The following is a 23,566-nucleotide window of genomic DNA, read 5'->3' as shown; positions in this document are numbered from 1 at the left end:
AGCTTGTGTTTTCATGATTTGCAATTACATTTCAGAAAACTCATTTCACAAAATTTGCATCAGCAGGGTATACAGAGCATCATTTCTCATAAGCTGCAGAAGCAGGGAGGGGTTGGAGTACAGATTGATGGGAATAGGGTACAGGGTGGTTGTACAATCGTCTGCAATTTGAAGAAGACGGCCGAGACGGGCCTGAGGCACAGCGGGTTGCTGGCACTACACAGCTCCAGTCTACCAGGCCTTGGCTTAAGGAGGGTAAAGAATGAAAAAACCAACCTTCACGCTGATCTGAGTGGTGAGATTTGGATTGGATTTAGATTTAAGGGTACAGTGATGATGGAGGGATTCAGGATAATGTAAAAAAAAAGAAAAAATAAATAAACAAGAGGAGCAAAATAAGAAGTGGGAGGAAGAAGACAAGGAAAAACAGAGAGAGTAAAACAGGCAAAATATTTGCTCATCTATGATCAAGTGAAAAAAATCATTGCGAAGGCAACAGCCTGAGTACCCGGGACTAACACACACACACACACACACACACACACACACACACACACACACACACACACACACGCACACACACAAATACAAAGCAAACCCACTGTACTGATGCATTTTCACTCCCAACTCATTACCTGCTAACAATAAGGAGCCCTTAGCTTTAGTTTTAATGCACTGGGTGGCTTTTCATGGATCTTTATTATTCTTTAAATGTAGAGAACTGCTTCAGATCTGCATCCTCCCAGATGTCCTCCTGCTTTCACTAATAGCATCTCTTTTAACGCTGCACACTTAACAAGTTATCAAGTTCTCCCGTGACGGTTGGAGTTCTGCAGAGGCAATCACAGAAACCTGCGGTGGGATGGCCGGCGTTAAAAAAATAATTTTCTTCTTATATTACCAATTGCTTGCATTCTCGAACTGCTTTCTTAGGCATTAAACTTAATTACTTTAAATATTTAACTAAATAAGTACATAAGTAACTCATCCTGCTGCCAAGTTATGCAGCTTTGCAATATTTTGCACATACACAAAAGACCCGATGTGGATACCTTATATTTAAAAAAAAAAAGATGCTAAAGGCTCCAGATCAAGCATCAGTATGTGATGAGTTGTGAGTGACAACACACAAAAAACCATGAATGTTGAATTTCACATCAGCAGACTAAAAAATGGTTATATCAACAGTGCCAACACTTTTTGCTCAACTTTTGAGACACGTGGCTGCCATTAAATTCAAGATATATTTTTCATGAATCCTGCACAGCATTTTGATTGATTGTGAAAGATCTCAGCCATAACGTCCGGGCATCTGCAAGAACACGACTTGATGGTTCCCAACAGGAATAATGAAATACTCACCTTGTAAACTGGGGCCTCTTTTGCCTCATGGTCTGTCTTACCTATTAACAGATTCATTTCCATGGAAGCAAGTGATATTACATTTCAGGAACAAGCTGTGCTCAAAAGCTGTCCTGTTGGGTTATTGCTGTATTAATTGCTGCATTTTTGTTTGATTTGATGGTTGTCAATGTCATTGACATCGATATTGATCACTATAATCTGTCTTTGGAGCAAAAAGACGTTGCAGTTATACTATTTAGCCCATGATTAAAGGTGTGAAGAAATGGTTCAGGACAGGAGACATCCCAAAAGGAGCTTTGGGATTGAAGAGCTCAACACTCAACAGCTGATCCCTGTTCAAAGTCATTGGGTAATGTTCAGGCTGACCTCCATGCCAACTATTTACTAATCCTGATTCACTGTGTCCAGAATTCTGCATGGTTGTTGCAACTCTGGTCATCACTCTTCCTTTATGTCTATATATGCCTGCTTCACACACTCATCAAAATGAAGTCTGTAATAGGCTTCCACTGCTCACGTTTCTGAACCCTGGTGATACAAACTGTCCAAAATTACTGAACTATATTCTCATAATAATGTCATAACCAGCCTTTAATATCTTTCGTCTGCATTTAGTCATAGTCATGAGTCATGACAGAGACAAAGCTGAGGTGTGCTGAAGACACATCTGGACTGAAAATAAGCAGTAAGTCTTACGAAGTGACTAGACCTCAACAATACTGAAGCAGTACTGGATCATCTTGACAGAGAACAGAATATAAAGCAGCCTACATTCAAAGAAGAGCTATGAAATGTCCTTCAAGCATCCAGGAGAACTTGTCAATTACAAAAAAGCATGTCTGAGAGTATACCTGCACTTATTTCAATAAATCACTGCACCAATGTCCTGTTTTTTTTTCTTTATTTTTGGCAGTGTGTAAATCAATGAATGTCTCATTTTATTCACAGTGCAGACGAATCCAGAGAGCAAGTCTGTTTACATTCAGCAGACGAAGACAGAGGATTTCCCTGTTAGCTGTGGTGTCATGAGTGGTAGCAGGGTTGGCTCATCCTGAGTTGCGAGTAATCTTACCTCGAACATAAAGGTTAGCTGGAGCAGAATAACGAGTCCCAGCACTGTTGACTGCCAAGCACTCGTATTTGCCCTGGTCCGACTCCTCACTGTTCTCAATTTGAAGTGCTCCTGAGAATGGAGGCAATATAATCAGTCAAATCTGCATCACACACCCCAGAATACATACATGCATCAACACATATTTTTCTCTCTGTCTTTTACACACACAAACACAGTATATACAAGTCTACAGTCATAGAATATGGGGTCTTATTTTTGTACTCTTCTCTTTTTATCTCTTTTCTTTCTAAGCTGTAATTTTGTCTTGAAGGCATTTACCTTAAAGTCCAAAAAGTCCCTCTGGTACTAATAACATTATGTCATAAACAAAAGTAGCCTGCAGGTTTGTCTTAGTCGTTAAAACATAAGCTGCCTTGAAAATGCTCAATCTGGACTTTTCTTCTTGAGGAACGATTAAGTATTGATATTAGAAAAATGATTCTTCATGTTCCCCTCAACAGAATCATAACAGGTGTCATTTTTATGCTGTGCAAGAACACCTTGAATTATTTTCTTTTTCTGTTGATCCTGTTGACTGTAGATATCCCAATGCTGTTCGGACCATGTTGTTTTGCTTGAATAGTATTTAGATTTCACAATAAACAACGGTAGTTCTTTATTTATCTATCTTTATTGATCATATTGTGTGTTATTGTATTTATTTGCTGCAATGCTTGTTTTCTGTCTTATATTGATATGTTAGTGCAGTGACCGTCCGATCCAGACTGGTACCAATTTACTTTTACCTCTTCAAGCATTATGTAATGTCATTTTTATCTATTTATATGTTACTGAAAAGTTAAACAACTTTACGGCTCTTAAACACACAAAAATGGTTGAGGAGCAAATATGGTCAAATAGTACTATCAGTATAGTTTCTTTAAGCTATCTAAATATTGACTTTTCCCAAAGTATAAGAAGATGTCATAAATGAAAAGATAACGTTTAATTCTTACATTTTTGGAACACAATTAAATTTAAATAAATTATAGAACACAGCTTTTTAAATCTAATTTATATCAAACACTGCAGCTGGTTGTCCTCCCATTTTAACACATAGTACTGAAGTTGCACAATTTGTCTATTCTTTTTGTTATCTATTAATTCTGAGAAGTAAAAATACAGAATACTTACCTGACACCGCTATTTACATGAAATCATTTTACATTTTGTAGTCTCAAAAACAACAATAAAAAAATCCATGTCAATCATAGTTTAGTTAAGAGATTAGATTTGAAAGAGAAAGCAAGAATGGATGCTTTAAAATTATTTATTGGCAATGAATGTAACATATATCATGCATTCTGAGCAGTAGAAAAATGCTAAATGAAATGTTGAAAATGCATACATGTAAGAATATAGTCATGACATGTAACATGGGTTAACTTGCAACAAAACATGAGAACTGTCAGAAAATTAAAAACTAAAAATCTGTGGTTAACGTAAAATACATGTGTACATCCCTGGCAGATCTGTTGCAGATGGTGAGCTCACGGATGCCATAAATGGTATATAATTTGGAGAAATACCCCCCACCCCACCAACCCACCCACAGGCACACACATACTCATACACTCAGAAACAAACACAAGCATAATGCAAACACCGATATCAGACAAAAGAAAAATTTTCATCAAGCAAAAAAGTTAAATATGCAATCCGTTGCATTTATATTTACAAATGCAAGTCTAAAGGGAAAGATTGTAGTATCTTTATATAGCAGTTTCTTAGTGTTTAAACAGCATTAAAATTCAATGCCTGCAGCACATTCTAAAAGGTTTAATATAACATACAGGAACAATTTAAAAAAGCAGGCTAATTGGTAAGAGGTGAGGGCGTCAGGGTTGGGTATAAAAGAAACATCCATGTAAGTTGGAAGCCAAGAGGATGGTTGTTGAGCCTCTCCAATGCTAACATGTATGCATGCATAGTCACTCGCAGGTGCTCAATAGACTTATTTCTGTCCTTCCAATGAATCATAATCCTGCAATAAAATCTCCTTTTTTATTTACAAAAAATGTGAGGTGCATCATGAATGTGGGGTTTATAAAACTACTATAACAGAGAGCTGAACAGGAAAAAAATGTATTTAATGAGATTGGAACTAGATTCCTTCTGCAAAACTGCAAAAGCAGTATAATCAGTTCCCAAATTATTAAAAGGTACAATTAAAAGGATGGGTTATGAAACCACAGGTAATCGAGACCCTCTCCCAAGTTTTTTTTTTTAATGTGTGTTGCTGATTACAAATAGTACAGGAGTTCAGATTTTCCAAAAGGCAATAGATTTTGTAAAAAAAAAGGGGAAAAAAAGAAAAAAGAAAAGAAGCTGAAATTTAATGCTTTTGCACTTGTATCTGAAAAACTGCATGTCTGACCAGGGACTGTAAAGTAATTATTTAATCCACAAAGGCTCAAAAAGTATATGATCCACTTCAGCTTTTCTTTTTTTTCTGTTTTCACATGTAGGCTTCTTCAGATGTTATCTAAGATAATATTCCATTTGACAACGAATACCATTCTTCTTTTTTCTTTCAAGTTTGAGCAGTTGTGTGCAGTTTTCATCTTCGAGTTTAGTAAAGCATGGTGGCAAGTAGATACATAGAAAGCAGTGTACATACAGGATGCTCAGGATCTCATACTGGACTCCAAGTTCAATTAATCCATCTCCTTATAAGTTACCCAGATAAAGTAACTTGTACAGGTCATTTTAACAATACCAAATGTGTCTGTGTATGAAGATCAAAGACATGCCCGAATGCCAATCCTCAGTCATATTATCATCAAAAAGCTGTATACAACAGTTGCGATGTTGAATTATTCTCCTTTGCTTCTACTGTATCAAACATCAATATTTAACTGTAACCAAATAATTAAAGGTTTGAGTCATCTGAAACAAAAGCCTAAAGTTTTTCTGGAAAACAATAGTCTAATCAATGACTTGTTTTGCTTATCAGTTTGTTTTTTTTTTAAAAAAAGGTTAATCTTGAATGAAAAGGACTTTAAAGATAAATCTGCTTTTGTTATAAATGATTAACTTTAACTTCATGCTAATAAAAGTAGCATGATAGGATAATTACATAATTATTACTTGTTTGTCTCAGAAAAGTTGATGCGTTTGGCATAAACAGGTGAAAACATGGATTTGTTGCATTAAGTCAAAATGAAATAAAGCTGCATCATAGAAGATGTTTTTTGTCCAAACACTACCAAGGTAAAATAACAAAACAATATGACTTAAAACACACTACAATCAAAAGTTTGGACACACTCTCACATTAAATCCAATGTGTACAAGTGTCCAAACCTTTACCTGGCAGCTAAAGACGAGGTACCGCTGTAAGTTGTGCCAAAAAAGTATTAGTTCAATATTAATTTCAGATATTCTATTGATCCATCAAATTACAATTGATCATTTTATTTATTACATTGATCCTAACATGGTTTGTCTATCTGTGTGTCACCATGGCTGTGTTGTAAAATTTTTGATAAGAGTTGAATAAGAAGAATAATTATTGTGATGCATTAGTAATGAATGTCCCAAGAAAAGTCTTTACTGGTCACTGTACATTGGGTATTACATCATCAGTACACCTGCTAAATTTGTTTAATTTGAGAGCATTTATGTCTGTAGAAACTGTGAATCCCCTTTTAGTTTTAATTTCTTCCAAGACCATACACACCGTAAAAGGTCATGTGCTGAATGTGTCAGAGCAGACAAAAAGTACAGAAGGCTGAATGAGAACACACTGAAATGGCAAGAAGAAAGGATGATGGTAAAAGAGGAATGGGGCAGTAAGGAGAAAAGCAGCATGAAGGGGTATTTCTGTGCCCAGCATTCTTACCTCGTATTGGTGTACCACCTGTGAGGTAATTTGAATGCAAATAAGATTAAAGATAATCATTAGTACTTAAAGAGCAGGTGAAACAAAGAAAGACAAGGACATCAGGAAAGCAGAATAGAAAAATAAAGCAGAGATAAAAGAAGTTGCAGGTGTCACCACAAAAAAAAAAGTTTTTATCACAATGTAAAGATATTTGTTTTTGCCAACACGGCTGACAAATAAACATAGTGATCAGTTTTAAATAATTTCATAAATGATGATTCCCAAAGAATATATCTCCATGAGTTAAGATCTGATTTATTTTGCTTTAGTATAAATCTGGACAGTGTAATATATTATCTCATTTATGTGTCATAACCAAGTTTTAACTGCCCTGCACACATTAGACTCGACAGTCAACTCTTTACACGCCTTTTCCAGTCTTATTCTAACATTGTTTCCACTTAAACCATGTTTAGCATATCAGTGGAATTTATTTTTAGACCATGGGTATTTGATTTGGGTCAATTTAATCACCATTCAAAACTTCTGTAAAACATATTATGATAACAACTGAGACATATGTAAAAATAAAAAAAAATTTATCTACACAAGACTTTTTTTTTTTTTTTTTTTTTTTTTACAAAAAACATATTTTATTTATTTGAGCCATGTAAAATGTCTGCTGTGTTTCCTCTGTACAAATCTAAGGGCATAATAAGCTCAAGTAAATATCTACATCTCTCTACAGCTTTCTTTTCTCTGTTAATGGTAATGCCAAATATAATGACAAAGTATTAGCTTTATCTATTAAAATCAAAGTGCAGCTTGCATTATTCCATATAATACAGTATTTTGCGAGGGAAAAATGAAAAGATTAAAAAAAAAAAAAAACTATATCAGTTTAATCAAGTTCATTGAAAAAAAAAATTATATGGAAAAAATAAGTCAAATAAGAAAGAACATTTCACAATCATGCTTCTCTAAATAACAGAAGTTGTATTATGTTTTGCTTTTATAGTTGTTTTGTTTTGTTTGCTTGTTGTTGTTGTTTTGTATCTGATTTGATGAGGTGGTCTTCAATTCTCATGACTGCAAATTAATGTGCTTTCTAATTCCTAGCTGGTTCAATTTTATGCAGCTGATGAATCAGGTTGTTACATTTTATAACAAATGTTCTCATAGGTGATGCTAATTTTACACATGAGCACAAAGCATACTAAGATTTAATAAAGTTCCATAAAAGTAGATATTCACATGAGACCAGTAATGAAATGCTGCTAACTGCTTGTAGCCATCACTGTGCCCACATTAACTTGCCAGCACACCAGTGCTAAATGCAGAGAGAGAGATGGTAAGGAATAAGGGAGAACTCCAGCTCAAGATAGGAATCTTTGATCTGATATGGGGTATCTTTCATCTCTGTGTGATTTAACTTCCATCTCTCATTCTGCCAGCAGCCTTTTTGTGCCTTTGGTATTAGGCTCTATCAGCACTATCAGCAGCAAAACTAATCGTCTTAATTCTTGTTTTTTCCTGGTCTCTTTGACATCTAACAGGTTCACATTGATAAGGCCATAGTCTGTCCTGTGTGGGTGTGTTCGTATTTCTACCAATACTACCAATACTTTTTATCGTCTCAGAAAATGTTTCTTGCTACATGTTCCTTCACTTTGAAGGCCTCTACACACCAACTCCAAATATTTTGTAATAATTTGCATGCCAATATTTTTATCAAATCAATGTCAAGTCAATGGGAACATTCACATCGGGGATGAAATTTCGCCCAGCAATTTTTCAGGTAGTTATGTTTTCAAAATGAGGTATAATTTTCTTAATATTCGCATCCGTTAGATACACAACCAATTAGTGAAGGTCAACTAACCTGCTGATACATTACTACACTTTTTGACTTGTGCATATTGTATATCAATACATCCTGCATGTCATTTAAATATTAAATTGCCATATTTATTACATGAGATATTGGTTGATGACAACTCTAAAAACCATGTATGTATAATTATTGTTATTTCTAGATTTAATACAGGGTTAAACTAATTAAGTTTTGCTGAATTAAAAAGTTTTAAGTAGAATACTTCCAAAAATTTCATTTGATAACCTAAAGAATTTAAGCTAGCTATAGTCAGGGGAAAAGCAGCTGAGAATATGAGAATTATTTGTGGTTTAACTCTTGAATTCCACCTTATACAGTTTTAAAAGATGTCAGGAAAGGTTATAAAAAAAAAAAAAAAAATTTTTTTAAAAAAGGTAAAAAGTAGAAGAAAGTATTTTTGTAATCTACATTTGATCCTCGTCAGGTCATAAGTGACCTGATAGAAATCCAAATTGGATTAAATTGTTATACCTCAAGACTCTTCCTCAAGAAACAGTACCGTTTACCTACACTGAATTTCAGCTTTCTAAAATCTAAAGTCTCTAATTTTGCTGGTGTAACTGACTGGGGCCATTTGGGCATATTGGGTCATATGCAGCAAATGGTAGAGAAAGTGGTGGTTACTATGTAGATGCCAGTGATCTGCATAATAAACCAGTCACTCCCAGTTTGACGGGAAAACAAAGTGTCAGATTTGTGGTGACAGATATCAGAAGGGGAACTGGAAGCTGTGTTGCCTCTGGGGTTTTGATAAAGGGCACATCAGCAGCTTCCAGATGGTGACACTGGACAATATTGAGATTTGCCATGAATCTCCCTAACTCCCTTCTGGCAGCTACTGTATATGCATCCTACACTTCAAATGAAGTCAGAGTGTCATGGCAAATTTCAGGATTCATTGTGAAAAATAATAGGCATTTTATTATATTTTCACAATGTCTGGATTGGAAGAATTTGCTTCTGATAGTGTTCATCAAAACAAGATATATGGTCACACTGGACTGGATCTTTATAGTTCAGTCCTGAAACTTGTACCAACTCTACATATGTATTAAGCTTTGTGTGCATAGTTCACCACTTAGAAATAATAGAACAAACTAAAAATCCATTTGAGTTTCTGTTAAAATGGCCCTTAACCCATTATTACAGGTGTGACATACAGCGGTGTTCCTTCTACACTGACTCAGCCATGGCAGGCTGTCACTATATTGCTAGTACCATGCATTCAAAATGTGAGAAGTCAATAATTTTTCATGATAACATCAACATTTCCTAATTGAATGTGCATTGCCACCACCAAAAGCACTGCAGCAGTAGGCTACTCTGCCGTCAGACTGCTCTGCACATGAACGCAGCATGCAGCATGGCGGGGAGAGAGAGGTGGGGCTCAATTAAACATGATTAGTTAAGCCCACAGGGAAGGTAAAGTTCGAATGCATCAGACAAGCGTGTGAAGTCCAGAGAAAGAAAAAGTAGCTTTTAAAATATTTTTTGAAAAAAGCGAAAGGAGACCACCCCTCCTGGAATCACCATGGCTACAATATTTTGTGGGGTAAACACTGCACAGTGAGTTGTCTCAAAAAGAAAAAAGTCACAGATTAAGCTCAACATCTGTAAAGATTGACCGTTACATACAGATTCAGACCATCTTAAAATTTATCTCTTGCAAGTCCCCCAATATTCCAAAACTGCAGCATTACATCATATTAGTGCCGCTGTAGGAGTCTTTTAACTGTTAATGACTCAGCTTGACACCATCTCACTTTGCCTACACACTGTTCATCATTTTGAGTTGTTTCTAATGTTATTAGTGACTGATGGACCAGCTCAGAATAAACACTTTAATGGTTGCATTTGAAGCTGCTGGGGTTGAAGAAGCTCAATATTTCATGCCAACACACCTATAGCTGTAAAGCAACTACACTATAAATAAAAGCAGCACTCCCTAACTGAACAATGCCTCATTGTCATCGTCGTCATCATCATAATTGTGTGCAATCTGAAACTGCACCGGGATGAGTTGGGGCAACAACTTAATGGGTTCTTAATGGGGAAAGATGGTGAATTTACACCTGTTGGAGACAACATCTTCACAATATAGCCAGCAACATGTTCATTCAATTTTCTCTGAGTTGAATTAGCTGAGTTAAATACTAGCCATTGGTGTTGCAGGTCTGTAACATCACTGTAAAGATGAGCTCAATCTGCAAGTGTGTCTTCAAAACAAGTAAAGTTCTTCATTACTTTTAGGCACTTATTATAACCCAGGCATATATACTTCTCAACGTTACACCCTGTTGGACTTATTTGCTATCAACAGTACCAGAATACTTATTTTAGAAAGCAAATGGTAATGCATAACTTCAATTCCAAGATTACTACTTAGTAAAAAGTGTTCTGATCCAAAAGTAACAACACTGCTCACCACAATGCAAATCCTGCTCAGGGACAGCTCAAGAAACACAAAGAACCTATAGCTTCAACACTGCCTTAAATTTGTGTTTAACAAAATCATTAAAAGTGGCCATTAAAGACCTAAACTGCAACTCAACTTGTCCAATTGTGTTAAAATGTGTTAAAATTCTGCTGAAAAGAGACGTAAGTGTGAAAAGGTTTAGAAGGAATGCTTTACCTGAACGCAGCTGTTTTATTCGCCCATTGCTACTGGTAATGTCCACAGGTACAAAATCTTTAAACCAATGGATCTCAGGGTCAGGGTTTCCACTGGCTGCACACAGCATTGTAGCAGTACGTGTTCTCTCCACAACCTTCAGCTGGGGCCCCATGTCTATAGTTGGAAAACCATGGGGTATCTGGTCCTCTGTGGCAAACACACACAGACAAACATCAGATGATACCATTTCTATTCCTATTGAGTCAAAAATCCAAACTACATATCTGATCCATTTTGACAGCATGATAATTGTTCGTCGCTTCCGTTTCAACATTCTTGGGTAAACTTTTCTAGGGAAGCTTAGTAATGCGATATAGCCAGAGAATAGCCTCTGCTTCCCATATAAAAAAAACAAAAAAAAACAAAATGGAAGTTTTTCCTAGCTACCCATTACCCTCTTAAGGACAAGTCATCCCAATCCCCCAAACAGAGGACATGTTTCAGGAGATTAAGGAGATCTTCAGTGTTCTTGCTATGCTTAATAGTTTGGAGGTATATTACAGCTTAATTATTTGTATCTCTCCTATAACTGAGACCATACATTACTGATCGATGTTTTCATAATTCCAAACCCTCAAATCTTTTCATTTAGAGCTGTACTGCATGTATTGCCAGCAGGTCATAAGTAAGATCATTGTTCAGAGGTCACTGTTAAGTAGCTTCAAAGAACAACAACAACAAAAATCAATATAAACTGGTCAGGTAGCAGAAATGGACTAAACTTGAGTGATGTGTTTGAACACATCACTTACAACCTCTTCTATCTTAAATGAGGAGAGGGTAGAAGTCTGGTCTTACCTTCTAAGACAGTAAGTTTGGCACTCGTGTTGATCTCTCCCACATTGTTGGAAGCAGTGCATTCATAAATGGCTTCATCACGGTGGGTCCTCAAAGGCTGGATACGGAGCACTGAGCCCGACCCGTCATCAAACTCAATCACCTGACCAAATCAAAGCAGAGGGAGACATAATAAGTATCATCGTCTAAATTCCTGTATTTTTGCCGTTCTGTTGTAGGCATGCACAACGATTCTATTATTACTGCTTGTTTCTTAATGTATTCATAAAAGAACAAAAGAGTTTGAGTGAAACAGAGGAATAATGTTTAAACTATTTGTTTTATAGTTAGTTTAAAGCTATTCTGATGGCCCCTGTAATCAACATCCCATCTCTGAATGTGGTACACCATTTATTATGGCTGCCAAACGCAGATGACTTGGTACCAGTCTTTTATTTTTTAGGTATTCTGTTGTATATCCTAAGATAATAGGAGCTCTATTTGATTTTCTGTCTGAGCAGACATGTCTACGGCTGCAAATCATAAACAGTTCAATAGATTGTCCGGTCCTCTGGGTAAAATCCTGACACAGCACTAATCTGCAAACCAGCTTGTTTCTATCATGACTAAACAGCCTGAGTCAAATTATTAACTGGAAATGAAACACTGAAGAAGGGACAGAGCAGACTGTAGGAGGCTGAGATCATTCAATATTTGCATCAAGATGTTGCAGCTTTGCAGCCATCTGTTGGGGGCAGAAACATCAGAACCAGACTTGACAAATGGATAAAGAAGCCTGACTTTGTACTTGGGGCTGATCTGAAGCTCCTGTGAGGAAACAACAGCACAGTTAGTCAGTGGCTTCATTGGTTTAACTACAACTAAGTACAGTGCCAGTAAATCTGTGAGTGATTTTAATGACAAATGAATAATTGGACAAGAATTGATGTTTTTTATTCTATTATATTGTATTTGAGGATGAAAAGGGTAGTTTGGTTATAGCAGCTGATTGTTATTCTGTGTTGTCGTAGCCACACACAGATGATCACTGTAAAAAAAAAAATCTTACTTCAACTCATAACAGCCTCATTAAAAAGCATTACATTTTCATTGGAGGAAGAGAAAGGTTAAATTATACCTAATATTTTCATCATAGCCTCATCCAATATTATAGTTAAATAGTTAAAAGATCTCCCTGCATTACATAGTTATCTAAAATATATACAGGTGTCAACCAATGTCGTGTATGATGTCATCACTTTCTTGCAACTCATGCCCAACATCTTGGCCTTCATCATGCATTCATTACTGCAGGGATATCTTTACTACACTCTGTGGTGGGGATCTCCCAATCAACATTGCACCTGTGTAAAATAAATAAAAATGATATTGTCTTCACTTTTCTCTTTGCAAGACAAGTGACTATTTCTATGGAAATGAACTGTGCCTCCTAACTCCTTAAGGATTTAATAGTTTTATATGAGTTTTAAATAGTAATGTAACATGTGCCAACCACTTTGTTGTTAGGTCATAAAAAAAGCCTGTCACATCTGTCAAGTCTTGTTTCTGAGCTTGTAGTGTTTTTATTTCATCCGTAGTTTCATCTGAACCTTTCATGCATTCTGATTTGTGGCACTGCATATAGACATATTTGCCTTTGTTCATCAGCTGCTTTGTCTTTAAAAGACAATGCAGCTGATGAACAGGCTTTTGTGTGACATTATGAGCATAAAACGTAGTCACTCTGCTGCTACACAAAAATCCACTGAAAAGTATACTGATCTTCCATCACTGTTTTATATACCACACCCTGTCCATTCATTTCTGTCCATTATAATGGGCCTTTTTTATTTATACCTCTTTTTACAGCTATGAGTTGCATTAATAACACCTACAGTACTCTTTGTAGGACTTTGTGGACTTTCCAATGATATATCATGTGATGGGTTTGCATATTGGAAAACACGTTTTTTTTTTATAAAAATGTCTGACAAACCAATAACTACATTTTATATCAGGAAAAGAAAGCAAAATACTCTTTATTTTTACTTTCACCAAGACAACTGTATATAGTCTTGATTAATAACTTTAGTCTTTATAATTCTAAGGATGAGACTGTGAATAAATTAATTATTATCTGAGATAGAGCCACAGGTACAGCACCATGACCAGAGAAGCCTACACTTTTATTTCCCAACCCACTTCTTTATGGTCATGAGGGGGATTATAACATTTTCCCAGACTAGCTGAGAGACAAATTCCCTCCAGGCTTGGCTATTCCCAAGGGCCTCCTCCATGACGGGCAAGAGAAAAAACCAGAAGGCCACCTGACTAGATGCCCAAGCCGCCTCCTGCTCCATCCTTCCCTCACTTTTTAACAAGACCAGAACACTTTAACTACTCTACACGGGGCAGGACCTCATTCCTGATTTGGAAAGGACACTACAACCTTTTTTATTGGAGAAATGTCACCTCAAACTGGGAGATGCTGATCATCATCCAACACATGGAAATCAGTCCAATGAGGGTTTAATATGACCTGATGAAGCCAACAGAACGACATAATCTGAAAGACCTGAGTCCACGAAACCAGATGTTTCCGGATGCTGGAACAGTTTCTGGTCCCCCCTTCTTCTTTTATTTATTTCCATGCTAATGTAACCAGTTATATTCCCATTCCAGATTACTCGTTTTACTGTCATGTGTTAGTACTGTCAAACATGAGCGAATGGATATTTTCTCAATATTGGAAATGACTGGTATTGGTTTTTATTTTTTTGATGATACAATTTATACCCACTACACACATATCATATATCAAACTCTTCAGCTACGTCGCCTCTATTTTAAAACAACAAAATATGAAAAGTCATGTATAGTTTTGCTGATATTTTTGTTTATTTGGCACAGCCTGCCCCAAAAATATCAGTTCTCTGTTTATTTTGCTATAGGAAATGAAGAGTTGAGCAAAACTGGGAGATTGGTAAAAAAGCCTAAATCAAATATCTCTAGCTAAAATAAGATGCATGCTGCTGTTACTCCACATAGAGAAATAAAGAACTTCAGAGCAGGAGGTGCTTTTATTTTAACATACACATGGAGCTCTGGGGACAGCTCACAAGTTATACCTCAAAGCGCTGAGAACTGACTTTCTTCCCCTTTTTCATCCAAGTTATCCGAGGCTTGGGGTCACCCACGGCCTGACAAACAAATGACACCACTCCTCCCGAAATCCCTGTTTGGTCATTTGGGGATTTCATAAAGCTCGGCATGTCTAAAGGAAAAAACGGCAAGACAAAATGACAGAAAGAAGAGGATTTCAAAGTGAACAGCTGGTATCAGAGTGAGGAAAAACCTACAGACAGAAGAAAGAAAAAAAGAAGGAACGAAAGAAAGAAAGAAAATTGTGGTTATCCAAATTCATTTTCCTTCTGACTTTAAAGACGCGCTACATTTGCCATTTTCCCAGCAGTTCACTCCCTGTTGACAGCTAACTTGAGATCCATCTTGCTTCTTACCTGTCCTGTGAACTCTCTACAACCAGTAAGAGTCTTCTCTCAACTCTGGCTTTGTTCCCTTTCTTTTCCTTTTGTCCTCTGATAATAACTTCTAAAAGAAATGGCTGAAATTCTTCCTCTGCATGCCATTCAGCTCTGCAGAGGCCTGTTAACGACGCATTTATTTGATTCAGGTGTGTTGGAGAAGTGATGCATTTGAAAGTTGCAGGATAGTAGAAATCAGGGACCAACCTGCTGTAAAAGATGGCTTTTAAGTCAAGAAAAACTTGCAAATTTTAGATGTTTCCCTGTTTCAACACACCTGATTCAAATCAGGAGCAGCACTTGATAAGCTTTTGGATATAATTAATATGAATCAGTTGTGTTAAAAGGTTTTTGAGACTGAAACTTTGACATTCATTCCTTTGATAAATCAATGCACACATAAAAATGTGAGTAGGAATTTTCCCTTTTCTTTCAGTTGGAAAGATGATTAAATCTTTAACAATTACTAACTCTAAAAGTAAAAAATCATGTTTAATCTAATTAATTAAAGATGAAAACGCTTTAAATGCAACCATGAATAGGGTGTTTTTAGTCAAACAAGCTAAACAATTATTCCTACAAGTCAGTAAATCTGTTAATATGAGCTGAGCTCTGAGCTGTACGGACAGTATTAAAACTCACTCTCAGCTTGAGATGGCAAAACTAGTCTGGCCAGCAGTAGTACATGAAGAACTGCCACGGTGAAAGGTACCAGCCCTCTAAGGTCCATGTCTGACTGCTGGTACACTCTCCTCCACTCCTATCAAAGGTAGTAGTCAGCTTTGACCTTCCACATTCATCAGATGAGACCTGCAAAGATACAAGAGAATTGGTTTTAAATTTCAGTTTTATTTAAGTAGCATTTTTCAAGCATACATACTAGTTACAAGTTTGGACACATTTACTGTTTCATTTTCTGTGGGAACAGGTGTGCGAGAGCGCAGGTGTGGAAACAAAACATACAAGATTCAAAAAAGTTTTTCACACAAAATCAATACTTCAGAATTTGTTAAGTAAAACAAAACTGGTTTTTTTTCAATCTGTTTCTTTATTTTACAGGTTGGAGGCTAATAAAAAGAATTTATATGAACTCTCCGGTGATACCAGGCAGTACTGTCACCCAACACCCAACTGAAAGCTCAAGTGATTCAGGGCAGATATGACAAATATACGATGCCAAATTCAGTTTTATTTGTGCTGATTTATAATGAAGGTTCTACAAAAGCATTTAGATACAGTCCCAACCAATCCAACTACAATGCAATTCATTTTAATTAATCTAATTATAATAATATTAAACCAAATTAATTACCTTCACCAAGGCACTGGCTATTTTTTCACTGGCAGGGGTCTTTCTGGCTGTCTGTCTGTCTTTTAGCAACATAACTCAAAAAACTTATGAATGTATATTGATTACATTTGCTTGACATAGTCATAAGAGTGTTGGCATGGGTTGGTAACTGGGTGGGCTGTTGTGGCTTTTGGGGGATTTCTCAGATGAAAGATCCTGTTGTTAAGTGATATTACACTGTTTTGAAGTGGTGCTACACAAATAAAGCTGAATTCAATTAAATTGAATTGAATTAAATTGCCTCCTTAGCTCAAACTTAGAGCTGGTTCCACAGTGAGGGACTGAAAGCTCTGCCTCCCATCTTTCAAGGCGCATTCACTCAAGGATGTTTCCAAAGACTTGGTCTGAGTGAGAAGTTCTGAAAACATTCACACATTAATTTGGTTAATTCAACCCTAATCCTAACCCTAACCCTTTAGTATAAAATTTCATATATTCACGTATATGCAATTACCAGCTTTACCTCAGTGATAAAACAGGACTATAAAATTATGAGTCCATTTGTAACAAATATTTCTATTATATAAATATACAATATATTATAAATATTTTTATAGAATAGATTAAACAAATAAACTTAATAAAAAGTCACAAAACATTAAAGATATTGCATGTAAAATCAGGTTGTTAATTTTGAATAATTTATGCAACAAAGAGTTCAGGCTGAGTCCACACATCCTCCTAGTTGCTCATTGTTACGTCCCGTGGCCTGTCATCTAGCTGATCATCATTCCAATCATCATAACCTGGGAGACTGGATACATCTGGTTTTCTTCCTGGCACTGTCCTCAGACTGATGTGCTGGATGCTGATTGGTCGCCCACACGCCCACCTACCCTTGATTGAGGTTGACTGTTTGGTGTTTGTGTTTTGGGTCCTAAATAAAGTCTTCATTTGTGCATCTTCCTGGTTTTCTTTTGTTAATGTTGCCATCACCCCTTTGTACCCCTGGACAAACTCCATCAGGGGTCGTAGCACTCATTCACACATTGTTGTGCTAAAGAAGGAGTGTCCAAAGTTGGTCCTCGAGGGTCGCTATCCATCAGGTTCTGGAATCTTCCTGCTGCGGCACACCTTAATCAGATTAAAGGGTTAACATGCTTTGGGGATTGGGGAGAGATATATTTTTTGAAAACGTTATGTTGGAGCAGGAAAACATCCAAAACCTGCAGGACTGTGACATTTAACAGCTGGAGCTGGATACCCTGTGCATATCTTCTGTTTTCTTTGTATAACTTTTTTTTTATATACACTACTCACAAAAAGTTAGGGATATTTGGCTTTCAGGTGAAATTTATGGAAAATGCAATATGTTCATGCTACAGTGATATAATATCATAAAAGTAAGACATTTAAGTAGAAGGATGCACTACTGATTTCCTCATCTCAAAAAATTCATTCAACACAAAAGGTAACAACAATGGTAGTTACACCACAACAAAAAATTTGAACGTCTCAGTATCTCGTCATGTGCCCTTGAGCATCAATTACAGCTTGACAACGACGTCTCATGCTGTTCACAAGGCAACTTATTGCCTGCTGAGGCATGGCATCCCACTCTTCTTGAAGGGCAGCCCTCAGGTCATTGAGGTTCTGGGGTGCAGGGTTTCGAGCCTCTACACGACGGCTCAGCTGATCCCACAGGTTTTCAATGGGATTCAGGTCTGGAGAGAGTGCAGGCCGTTCCATTTGAGGTACACCAGTCTCCAACAGCCGTTCCCTGATGATGCGGCCTCGATGAGCAGGAGCATTGTCGTCCATGAAGATGAAATTAGGCCTGTGCTGTTCATGTAGGGGCACAATCACTGGATTAATGATGTTATTCAGGTAGTATGGGCTTGTCACTGTACCATTCACAAAGTGTAGGGCAGTTCTGTACCAAGTGGACACCCCTGCCCACACTGTAACACCGCCACCACCAAAAGCTCGCCTGGTGACAACAGTGGCTGATGCATAGCGCTCTCCCTGACGTCTCCAACATCGTTGCCGGTCATCATTTCTGCTCAGTGTGAATCGACTTTCATCAGAGAAACAGCACTGAGGCCCACTGGTTCCTCGTCCAGCGTAAATGCTCCCTGGCCATGCAAGACGATGATTCCTGTGCCTGGTGGTGTGGTCAGGTATCCGTGCAGGTCGTCTAGCACGCAGACCAGGTCTGACGTGACACTTGGGTGTCTCTCACCTCTCTTAAACGTGCCTGGAGTTGAGTGGCATTCATCATCCGGTTTCTCAGGGCAGTGTTCACAATGTAGCGGTCATCAGCACGGGATGTGGCCAAAGGACGTCCACTTCTAGGCCTTTCTGTGACTCTTCCAGTCTCTCGATATCTCTGTTGCAACCTGCTGATGACACTCTGTGACACTCCAAGCTCAGTGGCCACTTCTGTCTGAGAACGTCCTGTTTGAAGCATCGCAATGGCAAAGGACTGTTGTTCCATTGTTAGGTGTCGTCTTGGTCTCATGATGTCAAAATGTGAACAGCATGATGAGGACAACTGTTTAAACACCAGCTCTAATTGAACCAGGACATTTATTGGTCAATTCAAGGATCACACACCTGCCGTGATTTTTGCCGTGAAGCTCCTTGTTAGAGAACAGCAACTTGTGCAAAATTTATTGAAACATTTAACAGTTGGACATGTGCATTTAAAAGCTTAGAGAAGATCACATTAAGTTCACCTGTACAGGTTTGAATGCATTTTAGGCTTGTTGTGAAATTTCACCCAAAAGCTGAATATCCCTAACTTTTTGTGAATAGTGTATATATAAACAGTTTATATACACCCCCCCAATAACTACCAGTACCCCCACCCCATGAAAGTTTTCTTCTTCTTACAAAGTGGGTTTTTAAAGATCACAGGCAATCCAGGGCTTATTTGTCACTGTAGTAGTGAGGATTGAAATTTTAACTCAGAAGTTTAGTATAATGTGTCAACACAATCAGTCGACGCCTGATCTCATCTCCATGTGGCTAACAGAATACTGTTGGGTTGCCTAATATACAGTAAAAAAAAAGAAGAGAAGGAAAACTTGGTAATTTGACAAGTCATGAAACCTATTAGGTTTTATGTTTGTAACCTGGCAGTGATAAAGCTGATAACATCATAGGCAGCATTGGCAGCAGCACAGGATAAGATATACAACCCTACAAAAATAACACATTGCTGGTGGATAATACGGCTGAAACCCCACAGCTAACAGTTCAATGTCCTGGGCACAGATTCTCTTCTTCACAGTGGCATGTCTGGGATTACACAATCTGTTAACAAGCACAGCAATGCCTCTAAAATAACTTTCACCACTATCTCTCCGTCTTCCCATGTAAAGTTAATACAGGCTTTTAGTCCTCAGATGAGTGTGGTCTAAATCCAGGTAGGGAAGCCAGAAGTCCAGTAGCTCCTATAGCCATGCGTCAGTAAAAGATAAAAATTCAGACTTTTTTTTAGCACGCATATTTCCTAGTGAGAGCTCCAAGAGAGAGCTGTGAGAGATGGGCCATTTTATAGCTAAGAATCAGTCTGAATGCAGTTCAAGGTAAGAGACGGTTTAATCCTTCTTTTCTTTCCTTTGCACCTTGATCCTCCTCAGCTTCCATAACATTTCCTCTTTAGTGCACAGATCAATATAGAGTCTTATTTTGGAAATATTTAGATCAACAAAGGCTCAATCAGCTGCTCTTGTTTGTTCAAAATCTCTTATGTCAACACGGTAACTCACCATTACATGGTAAAAAGTTTAAGAAGATAAACAATAAATGCTCAAGCAACATTACCTCTAAACCAATACAGCAAAACACACATCTTTGTGTGAACAGTGTTTTTTTTTCTTTTTTGTTGGGGGGGGGGGTTCTCAAAAAGATGCCAGTACACACAATATGATCGGCAAGACACCTTTACATAAGACACATGACATCAAAGAACTATTTGTCTCATAATATAAAATAGTCTTCCCATTAAGCACCACATTGGACTGACATATAAATGACCAGCTTTGCTGCTTATTGCTGAATAAATGAATAAGACTGAATGTGCTAATGAAATCCTTTTCACATATAAGTCAGGTTTGCATCAATGACTTTATTCACAGAACTGTTCAAAACAGCCTGTACAGCATGAAAGATCACTCTTCTCACTCTAAATGTTCATTGACAGTCTCATCATGACCACCATTTTTGTTAAAAAGGTGATGGTTAACTGTGTAAAACTTGTTAGCAATCATTTTTGAGTTGCAGTGTGATAGGGTAGGATGTCAGCACCCTTCATCTGCAAATGTGAATTGCCTAATGCAGGCCATGACACAGCATTATGCCATGGCACAATATTTAGGAACCAATCAGGGACATTTGGCACTTATCAAGCAACATTTCTTTACCCAATTTAAAATACTAATAATTTTTTTTTTTAAATCATGTAATCTTAAAAGCACATATGTTCTTTTCAGAGGAGGAAAACACCAGACAAGGAGGACAAGGAGTAAATCGAACAGGGTAGTAATTGGTAATAGAATTTTTGGGTATTTGTGGTTTTCACAGTCAAGCAAATGATGAACTCTTCAACTGAAAGCTCCTAAAACCCTTGTGCAAAGGAGGGCAACACAACCTAGAAGAACTACAAGGTTTCTACTTTAAACACAAGAAAATAGTCTCTCAAATGAAAACGAATGGGATGCAAATGACAGAGCTTATAGTAAAGCAAAAGAACAGTTAAAAGCACATCAGTGTGTGTTAAAACACAACAATGAAACAACTGAAATACTTTGCTTTTAAGTGCTCAACACTGCGCAGTAATCAAAAGCTGTCAAGCCAATTTATCAAATGACTGATCACTCATCTTGGCTACAAATAAACAATAATAAAGCCATTTTAACTAGTGAAATACAAATTTATTTTTCTAAGCAGGACACCCAGCTGATGCTCTGACATATAAGGTGTTGCCCCACCCACCCCTGCCCTGCCTTGCAGTATCAAGGAAACCAACAGATTGCCAGGGCCGTGGGCAGTGCCAGGCTCAGTGGGTCACATCCCCTTAAAGCCTGGGCCAGGCTGCCATTGTGCCAGCAGCCTCCAAACCTCCAGTCACCATGGACATCACGCTCGAAGAGAAACATTGCCAGCACCCTGCCTGCCCTCTCCTTATTCAGCTAACAGCTCACAGCTCACTGTACAGGAACATTATGTACTGGACATATGGTCATGATTCATGTCCACCAAAGGAAGTGCATCTGTGACAATATAGCCTGTCAAACCTAAAACTAAAAGATATGAAAGGAGAGACATCAGTGACCAAAATGAGTAAACCCTCCCAGAGAAAAAGCCATTAGTGTCCATGTGAGGGACAATAGCAGCAGGATAGGAGCTCTGGTCTCTGGTATGAGCATACAAAAGACTTTACTCTTAAACCTTATAATGTATATTGACTGCATTTATATTGTTTAGCACCTTCAATGTACCCTAAAAGCTACATTCATCCATTCAAACACATTTTTACTTTATACTCTAATTTTTTATTAGTACTGTGCTTTTCCTTATATAACAAATACACCCAAACAACAATTAATGCATTAGGCGAAACGGCAGGCGTAATGTCTTGTCCAGGACACTTCTACATGGGAAGCAACAGAGCCTACCACTGACTTCTGGGAGGGAAGACATTTGCTCTTATTCCTGAGCCACAGCAACTACATTAATGCCTTACCATAACATTACATGCAGGTTCAGTTTTTGGTGTCCTCGTTGTAACTGTGGACTTTTTTAGATTTCTATTTGTAGCTTAGGCTGAAAACATAATCCTGAAAGATTGTTTATGAAATTATTACCAATAACTACTACAGATTCTCTGTTGAAGGCTTTATTCATACAAACGTGGTCTTTTGGTTAATGATGCTAAAACAATTCTTACAGGGACACTAGCAACAACTGGATGCGTCTCATTGACACAAGAACATATATGCAATCAATCACAGACGCAGATGATTGTTTTCATGGTTAGTTCTGGTTTGCAATGTCTTTTTTTACACTGCTGGTATTACATTACAGGGATTAGAAAATAAAGACAATATAATATCTAAACATGTTTCCCTTTTTTAAATCTTTTCTACCCTTTATCTTCATAATGAACAAAGAAAAAGGATGATCACAAATGCAATAATTAGGTGTTTTACCTTGATATGACAGCAGGATCATATACCTGAATAAATGTGTCTCTATCTGGCTCTCAAATTAAAGGCAAAGATCTCAGAAGTACCGTCAAAAGTGGATCCAGATAATATTTCCAAATTTAAAGATGTTTACACCTTTGACTGAGAAAAATCATAACACAATCTGATTCTTTTTACTCCAACATTAACAAGCCCTGTCCAGCAGCAACCTGTGATCAAAAGGACTTGGAGGAAGTGGTCTCAGATAACATAAGAAACTGCTTTAAAGCCACTGAATGTGTCCTCTGAGTCACTTGAAGAAGACATGAATGCCAAGTCTGCGTATGTGACATGCTGCTCCTGCCTCCAGTCAAACAGACCTCATACTTGACCTACAGCTTTGGTGTAACACATTTGCTGTGTAATTATGTTGAGTGGCGACTTGCTTCTCCACTGCACTGACTAGTTTATCCTGTTTTAGTGTGTATAATAGAAATGCATAATGTTATAGTATATGACCTGAAAGTATTTTTTCTTACAGATAAGGGCAAATTTTCAGGAAAATTCATAATCGTCAAAAATATTAAATTAAATTGAAGCTCATTGATGCATGTAAAAAGCCGAGCGTGGCATCTCCTTTAGCTCCCACGGATTACTCCTGTTGCCATGGCTCTATTTATTTTTCCTGAGAGTTTTTATGAGAAAATATCAGAAACATTTATTAGGTCATTCACTTTCAATACCGCTCATTCCAATTCAGGGTCAGAGGGAAGCTGGACCTGATTCCAGCAATTAGCAGACAAGAGGAAGGGTACACCCTACACTGGTTGCCAGTCCATCACAGGGTGAAGTACTAGAAACAGATCAGGCAAAACAGAAACTGGACAGA

The 23,566-nt window shown here is 37.4% G+C and overlaps 1 protein-coding gene across 1 annotated transcript in view; it reads right to left on the bottom strand.

The window, feature by feature from the left end:
• ptprfa (protein tyrosine phosphatase receptor type Fa) overlaps positions 1-14,924 on the bottom strand; it is a 48,348-nt gene extending 33,424 nt beyond the window's left edge. The window contains exons 1-5 of the mRNA XM_079244909.1: positions 14,779-14,924; positions 11,672-11,813; positions 10,832-11,020; positions 6,324-6,341; positions 2,438-2,548 (exon numbers count right to left, since the gene is read on the bottom strand). Coding sequence (XP_079101035.1) covers positions 2,438-2,548; positions 6,324-6,341; positions 10,832-11,020; positions 11,672-11,813; positions 14,779-14,922 — 604 coding nt within the window. The 5' untranslated portion in view covers positions 14,923-14,924. The remainder of the gene's footprint in view (positions 1-2,437; positions 2,549-6,323; positions 6,342-10,831; positions 11,021-11,671; positions 11,814-14,778) is intronic.
• Positions 14,925-23,566: the final 8,642 nt, after the last annotated feature.

This window comes from Telmatherina bonti, assembly GCF_933228915.1.
Source record: "Telmatherina bonti genome assembly, chromosome: 8".
Taxonomy (NCBI): Eukaryota; Metazoa; Chordata; class Actinopteri; order Atheriniformes; family Telmatherinidae; genus Telmatherina; species Telmatherina bonti.
This window is presented reverse-complemented; position numbering and strand designations above follow the sequence as displayed.